The sequence below is a fragment of the Sander lucioperca genome, chromosome 8 (genome assembly GCF_008315115.2).
Source record: "Sander lucioperca isolate FBNREF2018 chromosome 8, SLUC_FBN_1.2, whole genome shotgun sequence".
Taxonomy (NCBI): domain Eukaryota; kingdom Metazoa; phylum Chordata; class Actinopteri; order Perciformes; family Percidae; genus Sander; species Sander lucioperca.
The window spans coordinates 9,809,948-9,824,937 of NC_050180.1; the positions used below are offsets into that span (position 1 = coordinate 9,809,948).

General features: G+C 42.9%; 2 protein-coding genes across 2 annotated transcripts; both read left to right on the forward strand.

Moving 5' to 3' along the window:
• The first annotated feature begins 4,212 nt into the window (after positions 1-4,212).
• On the forward strand, positions 4,213-7,486 carry LOC118495610. The gene is made up of 2 exons (XM_036004425.1): positions 4,213-4,982; positions 5,365-7,486. Exons 1-2 carry the CDS (start codon positions 4,396-4,398, stop codon positions 5,561-5,563), a joined length of 786 nt encoding a protein of 261 aa, XP_035860318.1. The 5' UTR covers positions 4,213-4,395; the 3' UTR covers positions 5,564-7,486.
• Positions 7,487-9,642: 2,156 nt separating this feature from the next.
• LOC116037749 (nuclear factor 7, brain-like) lies at positions 9,643-14,784 on the forward strand. Its single transcript, XM_031281741.2, has 2 exons — positions 9,643-9,670; positions 13,107-14,784. The coding sequence occupies exon 2, from the start codon at positions 13,216-13,218 to the stop codon at positions 14,608-14,610; it is 1,395 nt and encodes a 464-aa protein (XP_031137601.1). The 5' UTR covers positions 9,643-9,670; positions 13,107-13,215; the 3' UTR covers positions 14,611-14,784.
• The last annotated feature ends 206 nt before the right edge of the window (positions 14,785-14,990 follow it).

Here is a 14,990-nt window from a genome sequence, read left to right on the forward strand (position 1 = left end):
AGTGATGCCTCTGATTGGTGGAATTCATGCTGTTGAGGAGGGGGAGGAGGGGGAGCTGCCTGCACGATGAGTCATGCGCATGCCCAAAATGATAATCCTGTTTTACGAGGATTGACGACACTGCACGAAACACGATCGGTTCCACGCTTCTACTGTTAGCCTCCACCGGGAAGCTAACGTTAGTTTAGCTAACAGCTAATTCGGCTAACCGCTAGCTGACAGCTTGATTCAGTCTAAAATAACGTTAACTCAAACTAAACACTGGGTAAAGCAGGCTACAGCTGACGTAACAGCTGTTATATATTTTAACGGTTATTTTCAGGTTTTATTTTGAGGGTCTTTTGCAGCTATTACATGCTGTCTCAGATAGCGGTTAGCTGAATTATCTGTTAGCTAAACTAACGTAGCTTCCTTTCTTCAGTGGTGTGCGGTGGTTTATCGGATGAGTAGTTCCTTCGCTCGATAATGAAACTATGTACACAGTCTTGTACCTTTGACTTTTTTTGGATTTTCTGTTCGTTTTTTCAGTCAAAATTATATGTTGTATGCTTATGAGTCACGTCATAGCTGGTTAGCCTAAGGCATGGTCTAAAACTCTTTATGTACGGATTTTTCCAGACGGGAAATGGGAGAAATTAATGGGAAATTTACTTCCGGAACCCAAGGTCTCTCAGAGGAGGGGCAGGACTGTTGAGCTCTATATGACGTCATAAGGGGAAAGGTTACCTCCCCTTTCTCTGCTTTGCCCGCCCAGAGAATTTGGCCCGCCCATGAGAAAGAGAGAGACATCATGGCTTGCAAACCATGGATGTATTAAGAGAACTGGATACAGTGTTCGGCGGGAAGCCCCGTACGTTCCAATGAGAGTGCTCAAAAGCGCATAAAGCAAACATGGAGCTCGGCTCTTCCACATTGTTGGCCCATAACGCTGGTTGGCTCACGATGGGCATGCGCACTAGCAACAATTTGTTTGCGTTGTCGTAGCAACTGGTAGCAACATGCGCGTTCATGAGCTTCTCTCTCGTGTCTCTTACAAGTGGCGAACTCATGAACTCGCCGTTTTCATTGTCTAAAATATTCACTAACGTTAAACACTGTGTCTTCGTTGTTCCCGATCGTTTACATGCTTAGCTAAATAAACGATAGATGTATTTAGCTAGACAACCAAGGAGATTTAATAATTATGTTGTGCTACTAGCTAGCTACCTACTAACTAGCGCTAGCTAGCAGTTAGCCTGCAGTTTCGTGAACAGAGCTCATCCATGGCTTCAGCTCTCATCCACGTTACAAGCTTTACAGCATACAGCCCTCGGATGTATCATAAGAGAGAACCAAGGTGATCTAATCACTATGTCTGTAGTAACGTTATGTAGGCATATAGCTAGCTATGTATAGATCTTAATACAACCATGCTAGCTACCCCTGATGTTAGCAACTAGCTAGCTAGCCGATAGCCCGCCAGTTTGGGAAACGCTAATGACGTTACATCCATGTAGCTAACAGGCTTTACAGCATACATACATCCCTCGGATGTATCATAACTTCATAAGATAATACCATGGACGTATTCATAGAACACATGGTGAATTACAACCATTAGCTATATCCATTATTATAGCTAGCTACATGAGCTCGGGAGAACAGTCATGTGAGCGGGCGGGCGCAGTCTCACGGCTCTGCTCGCGTCCACTATGCGTGTTCATCATGCCAAATTTAATAATTCTGGATTCGCTTCTAGTGAATGTTAAAAATGTTAAAAACGTAACGTTTTAAACAAGGACCCTTTCAGTGTTCGGGCTGGTAAGTTGATATACCCAGAAACAAATTATCCGCTGAAATATAGACGTTTCTTTCGCCATGCAAAGTCTATGTGAAAAGTCTTTCTGGGCCATGGGGCGCAGTACCACCGTTATCCGCTAAGCCCATGGTGGCTTTTAGACTCGCCGCTCTTCCTGGGGGCTTGTTGCAAACGAGTGAAGCATGGCAGCTGGTCAAGGCCACACCCCCACCCTCCACCTTGCCCCCCCCCCCCTCTCCTCCTCAATAGCATTTAAAGCTACAGACACAGAAATGGCACATCCTAAGGAAAGCTCATTGTGGGACTGGCTCTAGTGGCTGTAATTCTGCACCAAGGCTGAATTTTGAAAGAGACTTCAGATACAGTATTAGGGGACCACTAAGGCCTATATAAAAGCATCCAAAAAGCAGCATGTCATAGGACCTTTAATATAGCCTTCATGTCTTTCAGTTTCGCAGCTCCTTGTGTATTCACCCTATACACACAAAATCAAATGAAACATTATTTTAACATTCAACTTGAAGATAATCTATTTATCCATCTATTTGATATTCATCCTGTGTAGGGTGGAGGGAGGCTGGATACAGTATAAGGGCAACACATAGGCTACATCATACAACATAAATTATTTACATTTTCCTTTTGCCTGTAATATGCCCTATGGGTAGTGCAGGGCTTGTAGGTAGCCTACTGTCTCTGTATGGCAAGGTGCTGCATTGGAATTTCATTTCAGATGAGTTGAAAATATCTAGGCTACAGTGAATACTACACACCACCCACCACGTCTGGGACAGGTCTGCTTGTTGTCCCCAGAGTCAGAACTAAACAGGGGGAAGCAGCGTTTAGTTTTTATGCTCCACATATCTGGAACAAACTCCCAGAAAACTGCAGGTCTGCTGCAACTCTCAGTTCTTTTAAATCAAGGCTGAAGACCTATCTTTTTGATGTTGCCTTTCTTTAAATAACTGTTCATTTCTTATACTGAAGTTGCATTGTTGACACTGGACAATCTATATAAGCATATAAAGAGAAATTCCTATTTTATCAGCTTTTTAACTGTTTTAACTGCTCTTTAATGTTTAATTTCTTATACTAGATATATATACACTGTAACTTTTATTTTCATATTTTATCTGTTTTTAATTTTTTAATCTGTTTTTATGTAAAGCACTTTGAATTGCCCTGTTGCTGAAATGTGCTATACAAATAAAGCTGCCTTGCCTTGTCTATATATGCACAGATATGTAGCCTAATATGCAGGTAGCTTTTACTGAGAAGAAGAAACCCACACATGCACAATGCACACAAAGCGTGCACATTTTATTTTGTCAAGCCCATGTGTAGGCCTATTACATATCCGTTGCACGCCGTTTCACACCGTTCCGAGGAAACCTGTTGTTTAACACCGTTTTGAGATTGAACATGCACTAGGTGAGCTCGAGCTACTACGTCATCAAATAGGCTAAAATCGCAACTTTCATTTAATTTATAAAGAATGTTTTCCTATCTTTGGAACCAACTTTGGGCAGACATGGGGGGCAAACTTGGAAGAAAAGTAGCCTATGAAAGACACTTTAGTTTAAATATATGAGTTCATATATCTAAGAGGAGCGTTGCGTTGGTGTCAGTGCAATAGCATTTAAGATTACCGACTACTGCAGCTAATTTTCAAATGCCAGGAAGAGGGCGCTATTAGGTTGGTCGTCACAAGCCGAAGAAGAACAAGAAGAAGAACAGCAAAGAGAAAAAGCGGCAAAAGGCCCTTGTTTCAGTAGTTGGACGAAGAAGTCATCCCACTGACGCACCGACTCCAGAGGGAGTGCACCTGGACTGGGACGGAGGGGAGCTATCCTTCTTGGATCCAGATACCAGTGTTGCCATACACACCTTCATACACACAAATTCACCGAAAGGCTGTTTCCATTTGTCAACACCTGGAGTGACCGCCCACTGAAGATATTGCCAGTGAAGCTCTCTGTATAACAACAACACAGTAGAACTGCAAGATCAAAACGATTTCTGGATTAGCTGCTTAGGCTACTATCCATCTGTAAAATGTGAAATGCTAAAGCTATTCTCGGGACATTTTCCTAATAACCAAAATGGTAGCAGCGATTTAGAAAGTATAGTTGGCCACTTTGTTACTGTTTTTCTGTCTCTGGCACACTGTTGAAGTGCCTATAATTATTTGTTATAAAAACTACATTTGTGCATAACTTTGAATGAATGTACTTGTGTAAAGGGTTTATTATGTTGCCTAGACTCATGTTCAACTATTAAAAAAATACAAAAAAAATAGTCTTCCAATGCCGTCACACCCGAGTTGAATGCGTTCCATTTACAAGTCGGATTATAAAAACGGGCTTTGGCGATATGCACCAATATCATATGCACAGGCGAGCATGACGTATTTCCGGTTAAATCTCAGGATGGATGTAAACTTCCGGTTATCGTAGAATGCTGTGCTAACGTATGCTACCATTGAATGCTTGTCGTCAAAAACATCCGAAACGGTTAATTTTCGTCGTTGTTGTTGTTTATCTTAATGTTTATGTTAATGTTTTTACTTGTAATACTTCGTCTTGACTTATAACACGATGACGTGTAAACGTACGAAAGTGTCCTTTCAAAAACGGGATGACAGCTCTTCCAGCCATCACTGCTGTGTGCCGCAATGTACAGTGTCTGCCAGATGCAATTCTTCTGTTAGTTTTTTTACTTTTCCCAAAGACAGTGAATTACATAGACGGTGGGTGATTAACATTCGACGAGTCAACTTTCTTACAACAAACACACGAGTCTGCAGCCGACACTTTCTAAGTGAAGATGTGATAGAGCCTCCGACTCCAGCTGGGCGCAGACGTCTGAAGAAGGGAGCTGTTCCAGTGCTGTTTGAATGGAACAATTTCAGTCTTCCAGCCCCACGGCCCGGAGTTTGGGAAAGGACCGAGCGTCCCAACACAGAAGCCATGAATGATCCGTCTGTGGAATTGGACTGTCCTCCTGACCATGACTACTGCAACAGTACTGAACCTGCTGCGCTGGATATGTCCCTTGACCACAATGAAGAACTAAGTGTAGAGATAGCAAGGCTCCGAAATCAAATTGAGGAGATAACTATCAGCAGCAAGTTCTGCTTGGAGCGGTTTGCTGGATCTGATGATGACATAAGGTTTTTCACAAGGTAAATTAAAATGTCCAATGTGTTTAATATATAGGCCTATGTATTTGAGCTGTCAACAATGACTAGTATTATTATCTGTTTAAATGTTGCATGTGTGATGTGTGTTGTTGTAAGCTACTGGAAACCTTGAATTTCCCTCGGGATGAGTAAAGTATCTATCTAAAACTATCTAGATCTAGGCTATCTACTAGCGCTTTAATTGTACTTTAAAATACTGAGAAGAGCAGTAAGCAAAAGGACTGACGTGTGCGTGGTCCAGTTTCTGACCTTAGTGCCAAATGTTCTAAGATGTTTAACTGTCAATAAGGATGCTAACATGCTTGCAATTTAATGTTTTGTATGGACACTTAACATATAGAAATGTAACACGTATGTCCCACAGGTTTGCAAGTCATGCCCACCTGATGGCCTTTTGGAAGCAGATAGAGCCAGCCACCCGCAAGATCATACGGGTGACAAGAGCACGAAGTGTAGCAAAGACTGATGAGGTCTCTCACACTGGCAATGCAACGGTGAATATATTTTACAGTTGTTCTAACAAAGCAAGATATATTGCATCACCTTATCATCTTGAAAGTTAAGCCAGTAACAATCTATTTGTGTAATGAGGTAATAATGGAATTCTTACTCTTTTCAGGTTCTTCAACCCATTGACGAATTTTTTCTCTTCATGAATTTCTTGTCATTGGGTCTGATGCAGAAGGATCTGGCCCACAGATTCAAAATCCACCAGTCAACTGTAAGCCGCATCATAAATACATGGGCTAACTTCCTGTATACTGTACTAGGGGCTGTGGGTATTTGGCTGGATGAGGAGACTGTCAAATCTCACATGCCAGAGGTTTTTCAGGGTTACTCTGACACACAAATTATTTTGGACTGTACCGAAATACGCTGCCAAACACCTAGTTCTCTTCTCCTCCAGAGTGAGGTGTTCTCAAACTATAAATCACACTGTACATTTAAAGGATTAATTGGGATGGCCCCTCACGGCGCAGTAACCTTTGTGTCGTCTCTCTATGAAGGTGCCATCAGCGATAAAGAGATTCTGAAGCAGTCTGGCATTGTGGCTATCTTAAACCCATCTATGGCCATAATGGTTGACAAGGGTTTCCTTGTAGAAGACTGTGTGCCCTGCAAGGTCCACATACCTACCTTTCTGTGTAAGAGAGCACAACTGTCTGAGCCAGAGGTCAGGAAGACACAATCTATTGCCAGACTGAGAGTCCACGTTGAGCAGCTCATTCGCAGGGTTAAGGAACATAAATTATTCAGTACAGTAATCCCTCTTTCATTGACGGGCAGCATTAATCAACTTTACACAGTTGCCTGTCTTTTGGTCAATTGTCAAAATGGGCCCCTGGTTAAAGCCTGGGCAACCAATGGCTAATGTTGGCAGCACAATCCTAAAATGAACACTCATGGATGGCTATGGAACAAATAGGCTGTGATGAAATATGTCTTTTTTTTCAAAAATGTTTTTATTGAGCCACAGATTATTGTACAGACAGTAAATTAGTCAAGTCAGCGCTCACTTTTTTATAACGGTAACAGTAAAGTTACAACTATTAATCTGTATACATACAATATTCAGTACAGAAAAACAGAATTAAAGCACATAGTGCGAAACCAAAGCATAAATAATAAAGAAATGAGGATAGAGGAAAAAAAAGGTAAGAGTGCATACAAGAAAGTCTCAGTATTTGTATATGTATTTGTTATAATTTGATATGTTACAATTTGTATATGTGACAATTAAAGGGGAACTATGCAGTTTTTTTCAGCTTAATTTACCTTAACTGAACATTTTCGGAGTCATTAGAATGGTTATATGAAAGGAAACGGCAGACTGACCAAGAGAGGAGTCAGACACGAGTAAACATAGGAGCTGCCAAATGTCTATTCTGAAGCAGTAGGGGGAGCTCTATAGAGAAATCCATGAGCAAAAAGCGTGAAAACAGCCAAGAAATGGCCAAAACTGCATAGCGCCCCTTTAATATTACAATGTTGTAAATAAGACAGTTGACAAAATAAATTTTAAAATGATTGTACAATAATTCATGTGTCTGTTCAGTTACTTTTCATAGAGAGGTATTTTGACATGTATGTGTTAAAGAAAAACAAATCACATCTCTCTTTCAGTGAGCGTAATACATCGCTGTCTCGGCAAATGCGCTGCACGAAAATGTCATCGTGGGCACAGACAACAAAATCGCACCATTCCATGCCTGTGATGAGTAACTGTCCCTGGACTTGCCAATAATAACAATGGCTTTTCTTCAATTTGTGTAGGCCATGGTCAAATCTCAGGAACTTGCAGTCTATGTAGCTGGCTACATTTGGGCATTTCATTTCAACTAGACCAAATGATGGTCGCTCAAGTGGGTCATATACCAGCCCATCAGGCGATGCACCCAGCCAAGGTGCGTCCGGATGCACGACTAGCCCACACTTTGTCAAATTAAGATTTTTTAGAACTGCATAGTCCTTCAATGCATCTGCTTCCATTTCCAGCCCCCTTTTCATTAGTGGCGTTTGTCTCGTCCCTCTGATAATTCTTTCTGCCAGTTTTTCTGCTGTGCTTGTACCTCTAACATGGCTTACCTCCCGGAAATGTGAAGCAGTCACTCTCTCCTTCCTCAGTGAATGCCACTCGGGTGTTTCACTTTGGCATCTGGTTGCTTCCTCAATCAGGTGTGACTGTGACAAAGTCACAGACAGAGAACTGAGGTGAAGCTTTTCTTGATCCGTCATGATCTCGTATGAACAGCCTGTTGGTTGTAAATGGTAACCGTCCACTGGCACTTTTGGGAACGGTGGTGCATCCTCATGGATGACAACACTGTCAGGTGGAGGTGGTGGGTGTTGATGACAGGATACTGCCAGCTTGTACCTTGCCAAAAATGGAGTCCACGAGTGGTTTGTCAGATGTGATGTTCATTCTGCAGATAAGGGGAAGAGAGTCTGGTTCCATGTCAGCATAGGCAGGTAGTGGGTTGAGGGTTGATGGGTCTGGTAGCTCACCGCTGTAGCCCTTGTAAAGTGTAGATCTGGAATAACAATATCAGGAAAAGTAAAGGGTCCACTAGAAAATACACCAGAATCTAACAGTGATTAATAACATTTATTTCGCAACACATTGTAGTCTGCCTATTTAATTGGACTGCATACCTAATTCCGCTTGCCGGAGTAGCATCTGGTTTGGGCTTCACTACAACCATGGCATCCACAGGTCCTGGCTTCACTCCCTATTTATTTATGAGATGGTATTAGGAGAGATGCTAGTATGCATGTGACACAACTGTCTGGTATTGAAATGATACAAACCATTGTTCGTGGTTTATGCCACTTCTGCTCTGTTTCAGTGCACGAAAGTACAGGAGGGACGACAGACATGCCACATTCAGAGTAATGGGCAGTCTGATATAGTAATGCCACCAAATGATTGCATATCCCACACCCAGCCACACAGGAACAGTAGCTTTTAACAAGCACAACTGGCTGTGAATCACGTAATGTCATCTGAAATACACAGAAGCATAATTTAATGGGTTTTGAAAGACGAGGGTCTACAGCAGCAGGAGTAGGAGCAAAACTTGGTTTTTCTACTTTTTACTGGTGTAAGCAACTTATCTACTGTCTCGTGTCACTTTTGTGCTTTCTGCATCACTTTCCTACTGTCTTGCACCACTTACCTATTGTCTTGTGCCATTTACTTACCTTCAAACAGTATTGGCAGAGCAGTAGGTAAGTGGTGCAACATTGTAGCCTAGTACCAATAACAACAGTAGAGTGAAGGTTTTGCTCCTAATTCCTCTTGATCAAGTACAAAAGCAAGGAAGTTGGGCCATATGTTTATAAAGAAAGAAGTAAAGATGACAGGACAGTTTTGAGTAGAACATCAGCAGTTTGAAGAACAGCTGAGTGGAATATGTGTCATTGCAGTCATCAAGTCAGGAAAAAGTGGTAATCTCATTATTGTTTACATTTCAAACCAAACTCCAATTTGTTTACAACAGACCCAACAACAAAGCATGGCAATTCCCACTCAGCTACCCTGGTCTGTATTAGGCTATCACTGTTCAGCTATCGTGAAAACCACCAAAGTTCTAAAGTGTTCTCTTAGCAATGGCAACGGAACCTTGAACAAGTTCAACAGAACTTTGAACGTGTCACTTAATCTAGTCTTACTCTCAGCTGGTGTGGTGGCTTTAGTTTCTTCATTGAGCGGTAGCAGTGGGCTCTCACAGAGATCTCATTTGTAGCCCTGTTTTTACCTGATACTTTCATAAAAGTACAAACACATGAAGTGAGAGGTATATAAACGTGATTAAACTTTATTTAAAGCATGATTAACCTGAAGCAGGACGGAGTAATGACTTATAACACCAAAGCAAGGCTTCTAGCTCAGGCTAGCTAGCGTTAGCAAATTACCTTCAAAGTTGCAAAGAAAAGAAGAAACGTAAAATTTGAAGCCTTTATCCAGTTTGCTACGTGGTGTCGTACTAGATGTCCGGACGACCCTCCGTATATTATTAACAGATACTTTAGGTAACTCCAGCAAACACCTTGTAAACTTCATCTCTGCCATCATAACGGTCTACTGTCGCTGTCTAATGTTTTCTTCCGGTAACCGGAAATGCGGAAGTGATGCGTGCATAGAGCCTATACCGTCTTGTATTGCTGAGGTAGGTAGCGTGTAAAATGTTGCTGCGCTATTTTATTGTGTTGTGACCCTTCAATATTTATTGTCTCAAAGTTAATACGATATTAACTAGCTGTTTTGTGCCGTTTTTACGGTTAAATATAGCTAAGTTTTAACGATGCTTTGTTTAACTTTTTCTTTTCGCGCCATTTTCGCGCTGTTTCTGCTCAATGTAAATAACGGAGGCTCTACAGTCAATTTTGAGTGTGTAAATTCTGTTATTTAATGTTAAGGAGTAGTTGCGGATAGTTGGAAACAGTAGACCAGAAGCCAATTAATTGGGATATTTTCTTCTGCAGACATGAGTATCTCTTTGTTAGACGTTATATTATTTTTGTTATCTGTGCAGTCACCCAAACCCACGTACTGTTTAACTTTGCCCACTGAAACTGTTAGAAAGTATAACACATTGTTTCTCATGGTTTTCACATATATTGTTGTAATGTTTTCCCAGTCTATTCTAATTGCTCCTGTTGGCTAGCAATGTGCACATTAAAGGAGAATTCCGGCCAATTTTTACGTTAATCTTGATCGCTATAGCTACGCGAGTACTTTCGATAGAAAAAAAACCTGACCTGAATCAGTGCAGGTAACACGGAGAAGCTGCAGCTACGTACTACAAGCGTCCCCTGAGCTAAAACGGCAGTGGTCGGGGCAAGTTTTAGAGTGCCTTTGTGCCTCTTAACAGACACAAAATGCAATTAATATGTCTGTGCCACATGAACAGGGCCCTTACGTGTCAACAAGATGCGTTTTCAACTCAGACATTGTTTAAATTCACCTACCCTGGTCCCTGTCTCGATCCTGCCGGTAGCTAGCTTGCCCTGCTAGCTGATAGCCGTTAGTTGCTAGCTGCCGTCTGGTGAGTGTATTCAGACAGGCTTCTGTGATAATCATGTCACGTCTTGAAGTTTATTCCCCCCTAAAACAAACAGTAGTACGGTAGTAGCTGTTAGCTGCTAGCTGCCCTCCGGTGAGTGTGTACAGCCAGATAGCCGTTAGCTGCTAGCTGCTGTCCGGTGAGTGTATTCAATCCACGGAGCGCCCGGTGGTCTGGTGGATGTCCTGGATAGGACAGATCATGCCTTCGCAGCAAAAGGTTTAGGTTATTTCCCCCTCAAAATAGGTAATTGAGCACTGTAGTGGTTATGACCATATTAGTGACTATGTAACTACATGGAAATGGGATAAACGATGTCTGTGGCTTGCACAGTAATAGCGTTACTGAAGCTTAGCTGTAGCATCGCGCTGTCTCCTGGGAATTCAGTCGTAGCAGGAAAAGGTAAACAGTAGTGTGCAGATCGGAGCGTAGTGTGTGAAGAGTGAAGAGCGGAGTTGTTCACAAGGGAAGAAGCTTGGAGTAACGTAACTATGGAGAATATAGCAGATATACAACACACAGAAGAGCCTTTTGAGTTTGATGGTCGTCCTTATTTATTCAAACCCGAGTATACAGATGAAGAACTAGCCTCACAAGAGTTGGAAAGAACGAGACAGACAGAGGGGAAACAGGCAGATGAACTTGCTGCTCCAAGCGCAAGCTAAAGCTAGCCTTCAGTAACTGGAGGACATAGCAACACCACCGCCACTCCGTGGATTATTATTGGGATGATTATCACAAAAGCCTGGCTGAATACATGGATTTCTCGGCAACGTCATCACTGCTTGCGCACGCAACTGGGGGGCAGAAAGAAGACGTGTTTCGTGTAGCTAGTAGTAGTAGCAGCATAGCGTAAGTCAAAATGCCAAGGAGTTGTTGCCTGGTAAATTGTACAAACAGAGCCAGTAATGGCTGCCTGATGTTTAACATACCTAGGGGGAAGCATGGTTTTGGCAAAAACCGGCGGAGGTTATGGCTTCAAGCCATAAGAAGGGCAGATTGGGGTCATATGTAAGAGTCAGGCTCCCATTGTATCAATCAGAAAAGTTGCAGCTTGTTCAGTTGTTCAGCTAAGTGATATCTACCTGTCAGGGCTGTAGTACTCGAGTCCGGACCGTAGATAGTTAAAGGTCCGTACTCGAGATAAGTTTAGACTGCTAGCTAAAGCTACGCCGATGTTTTGCTAACGTTAGCGCAACAGCGTTAGCCTAGCCTGCTAGGTAAATATTACGACTGCCTTCTGAGTTTCCTATATCTGCGTCCACGTTGTCAACATAAGACCTGTGGCGTTAGTGCTCCTTTTGTACCATAATGTTATTGAATAAAATATTAAGCTTCGCTCCTACGAGATGGGTGGGTTTTTATTACGTTACACACAAAGCTAACTGGCTATAGTTAGCCTATATGCTAGCGGACATTAGCTAACGTTGCTTTATTGAGTCAGCAGTTAGCTATATATACAAACAATAAGGAAAGCTTAAGGTTGTTGCAGTAGTGGACAAGCTCACCAATCTGGCTTTCTGCCCCTGGTATGCGCACGCACCCTGTAATGTTTGTAAACAGGAAACCCGTCTATACACTCACTGGACGGCAGCTAGCAGCTAACGGCTATCTGGCTGTACACACTCACCGGAGGGCAGCTAGCAGCTAACAGCTACTACCGCAGTACTGTTTTTTTTAGGTGGGAATACACTTCAAGACGTGACATGACCTGTCCTCTGGAGGACATAGCCACACCACCGCCGCTCCGTGAATTGTTATTGGGATGATTATCACAGAAGCCTGTCTGAATACACTTACCGGATGGCAGCTAGCAGCTAACGGCTAACGGCTATCAGCTAGCAGGGCAAGCTAGCTACCGGCAGGATCGAGATAGGGACCAGGGTAGGTGAATTTCAACAATGTCTGAGTTGAAAATGCATCTTGTCGACATGTAAGGGCCCTGTTCATGTGGCACAGACATATTAATTGCATTATGTGTCTGTTAAGAGGCACAAAGGCACTCTAAAACTTGCCCCGACCACTGCTGTTTTAGCTCAGGGGACGCTTGTAGTACGTAGCTGCAGCTTCTCCGTGTTACCTGCACTGATTCAGGTCAGGTTTTTTTCTATCGAAAGTACTCGCGTAGCTATAGCGATCAAGATTAATGTAAAAATTGGCCGGAATTCTCCTTTAAGAGTGGAATGAGATACTATACTGTAATGTAATTTTGATGTCTGTATGGTAGAAAATGAGATCACCCTTGCTCAATACCGTCTTGTATTGCTGAGGAGCAGAGGTGGAGATAGTAGGAAACAGTAGACCAGAAGCCTATTAATGTGTTCTGCAGAGCAAATAAATATTGGGAAACCGTCAGCTGAAGTTGTCTGTTTCCATACCCTGTCCACATCTGTTATACTAATTGACAGGACAATTCAAGCTACTGTACGTCATCAACTAAGTGGCAAATAGCAAACACCTAATTTCACGACAGCCAAGTAGGAGGAGAGATGTCTGAAAGGTTGACCAATGAAGCATATTTTCCCTATCTATTTCACAGTGCCTAGTTCCAGGGCCGTTACTACAGCTCAGCTGACAGACAGGGAGCGCTGTTGAGTTGGCCGTAACGAGTCAAAGAAAAAGAAGAAGCGGCGAAAAAATAAATAAATATGGCTTCCACCTGGTCGGCACCAACTGAGGAGCTCTCCTGTCCGGTCTGCCAGGATATTTTTAAAGACCCTGTTCTTCTTCCTTGTAGCCACAGCTTTTGTAGTGCCTGTGTGCAATCATGGTGGACAACGAAACGACGACTTGAATGTCCCGTTTGCAAGACAGTGTCTCCGACTGAAGTACCACCACCTCGCAACCTGGTGTTGAAGAACCTGTGCGAGGCTTTTCTACTGGAGGTGGACTCTGGGGTTTTCTGCCGCCTCCACGCCGAAAAGTTCAAGCTCTACTGCCTGGACCACCAGACACCTATCTGTGTTGTCTGTAGAGATTCAAGCCAACACAAAAACCACAGCTGCGTTCCAGTCGACGAGGCAGCAGAGTCTCACAGAAAGGATCTCCGGGAATACCTGAAAACTATACGGGAGAAAGTGGAACTCTCTGATGAAGAGAAACTTGAATGGCAAAAAACAGATGAAGAAATTAAGAGTCAAGCTCAGGACACGGAGAAGAAGATAAGAGAGGAGTTCAAGGTGCTTCAGCAGTTTTTGCTAACCGAGGAAGAGGTCAGGATTGCTGCACTGAAGGAAGAAGTGATGCATAAAAGAAATATTATAAAGGAGAAGATTGCAGTTTTGACCAGTGAGGTAAATGCCATGCGTAGTACTATCCAAACCATAGACGCAGGGTTGAGAGATGTTGACGACACGTCATTCCTTTTAAAAGTCGATGCTTTAAAGAGACCCGCTCGCCTCCCCCTGCCGGATGACCCGGAGCAGGTCACAGCAGGACCCCCCATCGACGTTGCCAAATACCTGGGAAATCTGAGCTTCACCGTCTGGTGCAAAATGAAGGAGATAGTGTCATACACCCCTGTCATCCTGAACCTCAACACTGCCCATCCAGAGATCCACCTGTCTGAAGGTTTGACCAATGTGAGATGTGGACCCAAACAGACTCTTGTTGCAACCCCAGAGAGGATGGAGCAGCACCGCAGCGTCTTGGGCTCTGAGGGCTTCACCTCAGGGAGTCACAGCTGGGACGTGGAGACTGGAGACAATCATGTATGGGCACTGGGTGTGATGGCACAAGATGCCCAGAGGATGGGAGACAACCGGTCTGGCTTGTGGATGGTGAGGTTTTGCAATGGTAAATACACAGCATTCTCCCCATCACGCCCAGAGTCTGTCCTCCCACTGAAGCACAGACTCCAGAGGGTCAGAGTGCACCTGGACTGGGACGGAGGGGAGCTATCCTTCTTGGATCCAGATACCAACGTTGCCATACACGCCTTCACACACACATTCACCGAAAGGCTGTTTCCATACATCAACACCTGGAGTGACCGCCCACTGAAGATATTGCCAGTGAAGCTCTCTGTAACCATAACACAGTAGTTAGTTGGAGAACTACAAGATGAGAACGATTTGGTGATGTACAGTTTACAGTTTACAGTTTCCATCTGTAAAAAAAAAAAAAAAAAAAAAAAAAAGAATCTGAACACAACAGAATGTACATGAATATTGCAAATTACTGTAGGCCAAGATTCCAGCAGTATTAGGAACATTTAATAATAGGTATTGTATACCCATAGATGTGTGCAATGTAACATATACTACAAACTAGAAACTACCAAAATGCATGATTAGTAACTGAAAGAATTGCAGAATGCAGAACTTCATAAAATATAAGTGGTCTGAACCATGATCATTATGCTGTGGTTAGATCACACTTTATACTTAAAGGACAATTCCGGCGCAAAACGAACCTAGGGGTT

Coding starts and splice junctions, on each gene's coding strand:
- LOC118495610 (XM_036004425.1), top strand. CDS start 4,396: ATGACGTGTAAACGTACGAAAGTGTCCTTTCAAAAACGGGATGACAGC. Junction 4,983..5,364: donor GACATAAGGTTTTTCACAAG/GTAAATTAAAAT, acceptor TATGTCCCACAG/GTTTGCAAGTCATGCCCACC.
- LOC116037749 (XM_031281741.2), top strand. CDS start 13,216: ATGGCTTCCACCTGGTCGGCACCAACTGAGGAGCTCTCCTGTCCGGTC.